The 8,082-nt window shown below is 52.5% G+C and overlaps 1 protein-coding gene across 4 annotated transcripts in view; it reads left to right on the forward strand.

The window, feature by feature from the left end:
- Itgb4 (integrin subunit beta 4) overlaps nucleotides 1–8,082 on the forward strand; it is a 56,442-nt gene that overhangs the window by 26,010 nt on the left and 22,350 nt on the right. For 2 of the 4 annotated variants that reach the window (XM_023714133.1, XM_004630108.2), the window contains exons 27-33: nucleotides 2,298–2,502; nucleotides 3,205–3,362; nucleotides 3,692–3,872; nucleotides 3,991–4,128; nucleotides 6,012–6,194; nucleotides 6,279–6,410; nucleotides 7,469–7,666. In XM_023714133.1, coding sequence (XP_023569901.1) covers nucleotides 2,298–2,502; nucleotides 3,205–3,362; nucleotides 3,692–3,872; nucleotides 3,991–4,128; nucleotides 6,012–6,194; nucleotides 6,279–6,410; nucleotides 7,469–7,666 — 1,195 coding nt within the window. The remainder of the gene's footprint in view (nucleotides 1–2,297; nucleotides 2,503–3,204; nucleotides 3,363–3,691; nucleotides 3,873–3,990; nucleotides 4,129–6,011; nucleotides 6,195–6,278; nucleotides 6,411–7,468; nucleotides 7,667–8,082) is intronic. The other 2 variants (XM_004630107.2, XM_004630110.2) reach the window with 1 other exon arrangement.

An 8,082-nucleotide genomic window follows, 5' to 3' on the forward strand; every position in this document is an offset into this window, starting at 1 on the left:
AAAAAAAAAAAAAGCAGAAAATATGGAAAGACAAAATTAGCCTCCATTTATCTTTTTTTGTTTGGTTTGGTTGGGGTTTTTTTTAATCACTTATTTATTTATTTATTTATTTATTTGGTACAGGGTCTCACTATGTAGGTTGGACTCCTAATGATCCTCCTGTGTCAGTCTCCCCAGCACTGGGATTACAAACATGTGCCACCAGGACCCGCACAGCATGTGGTACTGGAGATCAAACCCAGGTCCTTGTGCTTGCACTTTAGACCACTGATCTATTATCTCCCCAGGCCCCAGGGTTGGGATTTTTTGTTTGTTTGTTAGCCACCGTGCCCCAGCTCCATTTATCTTTTACAAAGTTTCACCAATTGTTAATATTTTCTCTCTCTTATAAGTGCCTGCCTGGCTAGTGCAGGGTCCTGAGTTAGATTTCCAGTAACCCCCCCCCACAAGAGAATTGCTTTCTCTGGATATAAATAGCTCACGTAGACATCTGTGTCTATATATCTATATAGATAATCATATATGGGGGTTTGTTAGTTTTCTGAACCATTTGAAATTATAGAGACCATGTAGACCCTAGGCCAGTGATGGTGGACATTTTAGAGTTTTCAGCATACAGCCACCCGTGAGCTGGCACATGCCTGTAACCTCAGCACTCAAGAAGCAGAGGAAGGGGGACCACCAGAAGTTTGAGGCCAGCCTGGGCCACACAGTGAGCCCAAAGCCAGCCCCAACTACATAGCGAGAGTCTGTCTCCAAACTAGGGCAGGTGTGGTGGTGCAGAATTGTAATCTCAGCACTGGGGAAACAGGCTGGAGGGTCACTGCAAGTTCAAGGCCAGCCTGGACTACATAGTGAAATCTTGTCTCCGAAAAACAGCCCACTGTGGCACTCAGGTCATAGGTTTGCTACCACTGCAAAGCCTTCTGCTCACTCATTGCGCTCTGCAGCTACATATAAGGACCAAACTAAAGAAGTCTGACTTGATTGCACCAGTTCCAACCACTGATGCATTCACATGCGGGTTCCCTGATTCAGATGTCTCAATAATGCCCTTAGTAGCTTCCTCCTCTATCTGGGAACCAGAGTTCTGGAGTTGTATTTTATTGTCATGTGCCTTTAGTCTCCTTTAGCCCAGAAGAGTTCCCTGACTTGGTCTTTCTCAAGGTTGACATTTTTAAGCGTCCCCCTACATCAGTTACTCACAAACAGCCCCCTTCTTACCTGTGACCTTCCCTTCCAGCGCTGGGTTGGATAGCCAAGCTAGGAGGCCCCAAAACTAAAATGTTGGTTTGAAGTGCCACCTGGTGGTCATCTATGAGAAGGCCCTTTCCTCCCATTTGGAGTTGATCCCCACACAAGTACTGGTGCACCCGTTCACACATCCTAGGAAGCCAGGCAAGTTCCAGGCCATTGAAAGAGAAATTTGGGTAGATGGAGGCTCCCCACCCAGAAAGTAGGGGCTAGAGCTGAGCAGGATCCCAGTTTTCAGAGCCAAAGTATGGGGACAGCTTCCCTTCCTGGGTAGGGCCTGAAAATTCCAGCTGCCTGGCTGCCTGCATGTGCATTCCTGTGTCTGAGCTTGATTCAAACCCTGGCTTTGCTACAACAATCTATATAAATTCAGCTAAATTCCTTAATGCCCTGCAGGGGTTGCTCTTCTCATCTGTAAAATGGAACAGTAATCTGTAAAATGAATACCTCTGCCTCATACCACTGTGAAGATTCAGGGAGCCAATATTTAAAGTGCATAGCTGGACATGGTGGTGCATGCCTGTAATCCCAGCACTTGGGAGGCTGAGGAGGGAAGATTGCATGTTCATGGACAGCCTGAGCTACATAGTGAGTTCAAGGCCAGCCTGGACAGGGACACTGTCTCAAATAACCACAATAACAACAACAATAATAATAATGATAATGGCCGGGTGTGGTGATGCATGCCTCTAATCTCAGCACTCTGGCAGGCTGAGGCAGGAGGACTGAATCTGAGCCCAGCCTGGGTGACTTAGCAAGATCCTGTCTCAAAATAAAAAATAAACAAAGGGTTAAAGATGAAGCCTAATGAGAAGACCCTGGGTTCATTCCCCAGTATTGCAATAATGACAATAACGGTTGTGCCCGCCCCACCGCCACCCCTGGGCACACTGTCACAAGCCTGTAATCCCAGCACTGGGGAGGCTGAAAACAGGAGGATCAGTAGGAGTCCAAGCTGTGTAGTGAGACCCTGTACCAATTTCATAAATTAAAGAGCCGCCCCCTCCCTCGCCCTGGTCTGACCCTGGCCCTTCCCGTCCCAGGACTATGTCCCTGTGGATGGTGAGCTGCTGTTCCACCCCGGGGAGACCGCAAAAGAGCTGCAGGTGAAGCTCCTGGAGCTGAAGGAAGTGGACTCCCTCCTGCGGGGCCGCCAGATCCACCGCTTCTACCTCCAACTCAGCAACCCCAAGTTCGGGGCCCGCCTGGGCCAGCCTCAGTCTGCCACCGTCATCATCGGGGAGCGAGGTGGGCAGAGCCTGGGATGGGCACCGCACATTGAGGGGAAGGCTGGGGGTGCACAGCTGGGGCTGCCGGACTCAGCAAGCATAAGCTTGGGGCTTTGGGTGTGATGTGAATTTCACACAAACAGCAAACACATGGCAGAATGAGTATGCTCTTGTCATGTGAGGCACACTTACCCTAAAGAAAAGCCATCTGGTGTTTATTTGACGACCTTATGCTCACCGAGCGAGACTAAGATCCTGTGCCCACTCAGCCTGAGCCCTCTAGGCTCCTGACCTTTGACCTCATGCATGCATTCCTGGATGTTCAAGTACCCATCAGTGTTAGCCCCAGAGTCTAGAGCCTACCTCCAAGGGCAGGCCCAACAGGCAGAGGAGAGAAGCCAGCACAGAGACATCCTATGTGCCACAGCCTCTCGGCTACCAAGGGAGAGAGAGGGCCTGATGGATCCCCCCTTCTCTGTCTCATTCCTTTGTACCTGCCTGCCTCAGAGAAGCTGCTGGCCAGGGCTCAGTTCCGTCTCTGGAGGAGGGGACCCGGAGTGTTGCCTGAGTCTCTGATGCCCTTGGTGGTGATGGGCCCTCAAAGCTGGCTGCTGCACACTCCATGACCCACTAGACCAGAGTGGTGAACCTATGGCATGCATGCCACCATGGGCCGTTTGCACTGTTGAAAACACTAAAAGGTTCACCCTCACTGCACTAGATGAACTGGACCGGAGCTTCACGAGTCAGATGCTGTCATCGCCGCCACTCCCCCGTGGGGACCTGGGTGCCCCACAGAACCCCAATGCCAAGGCTGCTGGGTCCCGGAAGATCCATTTCAACTGGCTGCCCCCACCTGGCAAGCCAATGGGATACAGGGTAAGGTGGGGGGACCAGGGAGGTGAGGCGCTCAGTACCCATGGGAGAGGTGGGTACCCTGGGGGGGGGGGGCATGCCTAGAACCAGTAAGTGAACAGAAGAAAAGCCCATGTGGGCCTGGGGAAGAGGGAAGAACCATTCTTGAGTATTTCAGACATGTTTTCTCCTTCCTGGAAGAACCTGCCCCCTTGTTCTGCCCCAGCTCTAGTGTGCAAACCCCCAGGATGAGAGCTACAGAGTCCTACTTATACAAAGGGCACAGTAGAGCCAGGGCTGAGTGACCTTGGCGCTTGCCACTCCCCACTGACCAGTCCCCTGCTCTGGAGCAGGTAAAGTACTGGATCCAGGGCGACTCAGAGTCTGAAGCCCACCTGCTCGACAGCAAGGTACCCTCAGTGGAGCTCACCAACCTGTACCCATACTGCGACTATGAGATGAAGGTGTGTGCCTATGGGGCACAAGGCGAGGGTCCCTACAGCTCCCTGGTATCCTGCCGCACCCACCAGGAAGGTGAGGCCTGGTCCTGTTCTTCCATTTGTCCCCAATACCCCAGGGCCAGTGTGCCCTCAGGCCTGCCCCATAAGGCCCTCCTCCTGCTGCTGACAGTGTCTTTTCTGGCTCTCCCCAGTACCCAGCGAGCCCGGGCGTCTGGCCTTCAATGTCGTCTCCTCCACGGTGACCCAGCTGAGCTGGGCTGAGCCAGCTGAGACCAATGGCGAGATCACAGCCTATGAAGTCTGCTATGGCCTGGTGAATGAAGACAACCGTAAGGAAGGGACTCTTCCCAACCTCAGTGGCAGCAGCCCTGCAAAACAGGGCCAGAGAGCCTGCCTGGGGCTCCGGGTCACTCCTGGGCAGCTTGAGGCCCTGGTCAGCAGATAAGCCTGAGGCATTGTGAGGCTTTTGGTCAGCTAGGGTTGTACATGCACACAGAGGTGACAGCCAGGTAAGCGGGGTGGCTCACCCTTATAATTCCCTTAGGACAGAGCACAGTTGTTAGGGTTAGCAAATAAAAACTCAGAATGATAGCTTAACAGCACAAGTTCAATACCTGATACAAAAAAGCAAGGCCTGAGGAATGGAGCTCAGTACAAAAGCACTGTTTTTTCTTTTTAGAACTGGGGATTGAACTCAGACTCTTGCGCTTGGCAGGGAAGCGCTTATTCCACTGAGCCATTTCCCTGGCTCCAGTACAAAGGCTCTAAAAATATAAAAAGAAAGGGGCCAGGGAGATGGCTAGTGGAATAAGCACTTCCCTGGCAAGTGCAAGGGCCTAAGTTCAATCCTTGGTTCTGCAAAAAAAATTAAAAAATATATATATATATATATTCTTTATATATTTATATCCATATATATATATCTATATATATATATATCCCCAGATATATATATATATATATATATATATATATATATCCTATACATATATCCTTTATATATATCCTTTATATATAAAGGACATATATATATATATATGATATATATATAAAGGGCTGGAGATATAGCTCAGTGGTAGAGTTCAGGTCTAGCATAACTAAGGCCATGACCTTAATGCCTTGTGTCAAACACAGGATATGCTGAATTTCAGATAAACATTTTTCAGGGGCCGGGGAAATGGCTCAGTGGAATAAGTGCTTCCCTGGCAAGTGCAAGGGTCTGAGTTCAATCCCCAGTTCTGGAAAAAAAAAAAAAAAAATTTCAGAGTACTTCATGCATTTTGTCCGGCAGCTTTAGGCAAGAACACCTGGCAGAACTGTTATTTTTCCCCAGTCCTGGAAGGGAGGCAAGGTTAGATGACCACTGCAGCTGTTGAGATGAGAAAGTGCCCTATTTCTCACCTGGTGCAGGGACTTCCACACCCCCTCGCCTCTTTATGCCAGTCCCAGGGATGGAGAGCTGACCCCCTCACATCACCTGAGGACCCCAACATGATGACCTGACAGAACAGAGGACAGCAAGACTTTAAGTGGGGAGATGGGGCTGCCTGGTCACTCTTCACGAACCATCTAATCACATACCAACCTTCTTGGTAGCTTCTTAACACTGTGGTCTAAGTTTACATTTAGCTCACTCATGGACCAATTGGAAAGTCCTCTCTGACCTGCCGATTAACTCCAGTGATGACTTGTGGCCCAGTGAAGAGTCATCAGCAATGGTTCCAGCCCATGGCTCCTCTTGCTGAGGCCTTGCTTTCGTGGCCTGTACTGGGTGGCACCCCCAGCCCTCCTGCCAATGTGATCCTGCCAGGCCCAAATCTCCTCCTACCCTAGCTCCTCTGGCCTAAGTGTCAGTGTCTCTCCCCCTACCTCCTCAGCATGGCATTTGGGCTGGGCTGTCACCTTGAGCACAGGGTGGGAAGATCCTTGTCCTGGAGGCACCTTGGATGCAGGACCACTTGCTGATCAGTTGATCAGTGTAAGTCACAGCAGAGCCACCATGAGCCTCGTGCTGGCCTTGCCACTCATTTAGCAAGGAGTCCTTTGCCAAGCGGGTGGCAGCTGGTGGCTCATCACACTTAGGTTGTAGGTGGCAGGAGTTTCCGGCTGGCTCCCTGCCCCCTCCACGTATAGATCAGGGCTCTACTGCAGTCTCGTAGGTGGGACAAAATGAGAACTAGGTGACTCCTCTGAAGCACTCTGCTTCTCCCAGGACCCATTGGGCCCATGAAGAAGGTGCTGGTGGACAGCCCCAAGAACCGGATGCTGCTCATTGAGAATCTTCGAGAATCCCAGCCCTATCGCTACACGGTGAAGGCCCGAAATGGGGCAGGCTGGGGTCCTGAGCGTGAGGCCATCATCAACCTGGCCACCCAGCCCAAGAGGCCCATGTCCAGTGAGTAGTGGGTGGCAATGGACAAGGTAAGCAGAGGGACAGGAGGCCCCTCAAGCCCCTGGCTCACCTCGTCCTACCCTGCAGTCCCCATCATCCCAGACATTCCCATCGTGGACGCCCAGGGTGGAGAAGACTACGAAAGCTTCCTCATGTACAGTGACGAGGTTCTGCGCTCCCCAGCTGGCAGCCAGAGGCCCAGCGTCTCGGATGACACTGGTGAGTGTGCTTCACAACAGAATGGGGTAGGTTCTAGGCAGAGGGATAGCCCTGGTGTCTAGACAGCATGGGGGCTGCCAAGTGCTGGGCATGCGCTCAAGGCAAGCAGTCACCCCCCTCTGGGGCTCACACATGAGAGTACACAGAGGGGACAAAACTAAAGTGGCCCATGGGCAATGGTGCACATCGTGTCTCAGGACATACAGGCATCTGCCTGTAGGCAGGTGAACACAGGCTCACATACATGTAACCAGGCTTTCAAACATGGGATATGGGGACCCGGGGAGATGGCTCAATAGAATAAGCACTTGCCTGGCAAGCATAAGGGCCTGAGTTCAACCCCTGGTTCCGCCAAAAAAAATAAATAAATAAAAGACAAAACAAAACCAAAAATCAAACATGGGATCTGAAAGTTGCCCAGCTGTACCCTGGAGTCAAGACACTCCACCCGCGCCCAGGTCAGCTCCAGCAGTGGGAGGAGCACGAGGCAGCGATGGCAGCTGTTCCTCCCCACTTGATTCCCCAGCAATGTGATGCTTGTGCTGGACTCCTGAGTACACAGGTTTATCTGGCTCCGTGACACCAACATGGATCAGTTACTTTCTCTGTGCTTTTAGTTTTCTAACCTGCAAAATGTGACACCTGTCACGCAAGGCTTGGAGTGGAAAATCCTCCAGAGGACGTTTACAGTTTGTGCTTTTGTCTCCCCTGCCCGTGTGTGGGCGATGTCTTTGCAAATGTCTGCGAGTCTGAGCCTCTAAAGGACCAGGAGCCCCAGTTCAGTTGCTACTAGCACTTCTGGAGCTGTCCTGAGAGGCAGGCAGGGACTTGCTAATGCTGAACAGGCAAAAAGCTGGGCGTATTCAGAAACAAAAGAAGCCTTAAGCTGGTGCCAGGCTTTACCCTGTGGCTGTGGCCACAGCTGCGCTTATTTATCCGTAAGGCCTCAAGCCGGTGAGGGTCTCTGTTCTCTCCGGTGGCCGGCCCCAAGTCGCCAGAGGGCCGGGAGGAAGGGCTCCACCGCGGCGCCGCCAACGCGGCCCTTCGTTATTCCCAAGGCGGCAGCTGGAAGTTCGAGCCCCTGCTGGGGGAGGAGCTGGACCTGCGGCGCGTCACGTGGCGGCTGCCCCCGGAGCTTATCCCGCGCCTGTCGGCCAGCAGCGGGCGCTCCGACGACGACGGCTGTGGCGCCGCGGGTGTCATGGACTGGGAGGGTGGCAACTGGGCCCGCGAGGCGACGCCCCGGCCTCCCGGAGGTGACCGCCTGCCCGAGGCTCACCCATTGCTCCGGTGTCCCACTTGGGCCGGCTGCCTATCAGGTTACCCTGACCAGGGCCCTGCAACAGCACCAGGCCAACCTCTAGAGCGCAGGATTTCCCTGAAGCAGGATGGGGCAGTGACACCCCAAGACTGTATCTGGCTGGCTGGGGGCATACAATTTCCGCAGCCTTCGGGGTGTGGTGGTGCACTGAGGGAGGCCGAGGCAGGAGGACCTCAAGTTTGAATCCTGCCTGAGCTACAAGCAAGATGGTATCTCAAAAAGAAGGGGTGGGGGGGCCTAGCCCTAGCTCCATTCTTTAAGTGGCTGCTTCCACAATGCTGGCAGCCTCAGTTTGCTGTAGTTCGATCCCCACAACACTCCAGCCATGCAAAAGTGCCCTGAAGGCATTCA

This window comes from Octodon degus, unplaced genomic scaffold (genome assembly GCF_000260255.1).
Source record: "Octodon degus isolate 3935 unplaced genomic scaffold, OctDeg1.0 scaffold00033, whole genome shotgun sequence".
Classification (NCBI taxonomy): domain Eukaryota; kingdom Metazoa; phylum Chordata; class Mammalia; order Rodentia; family Octodontidae; genus Octodon; species Octodon degus.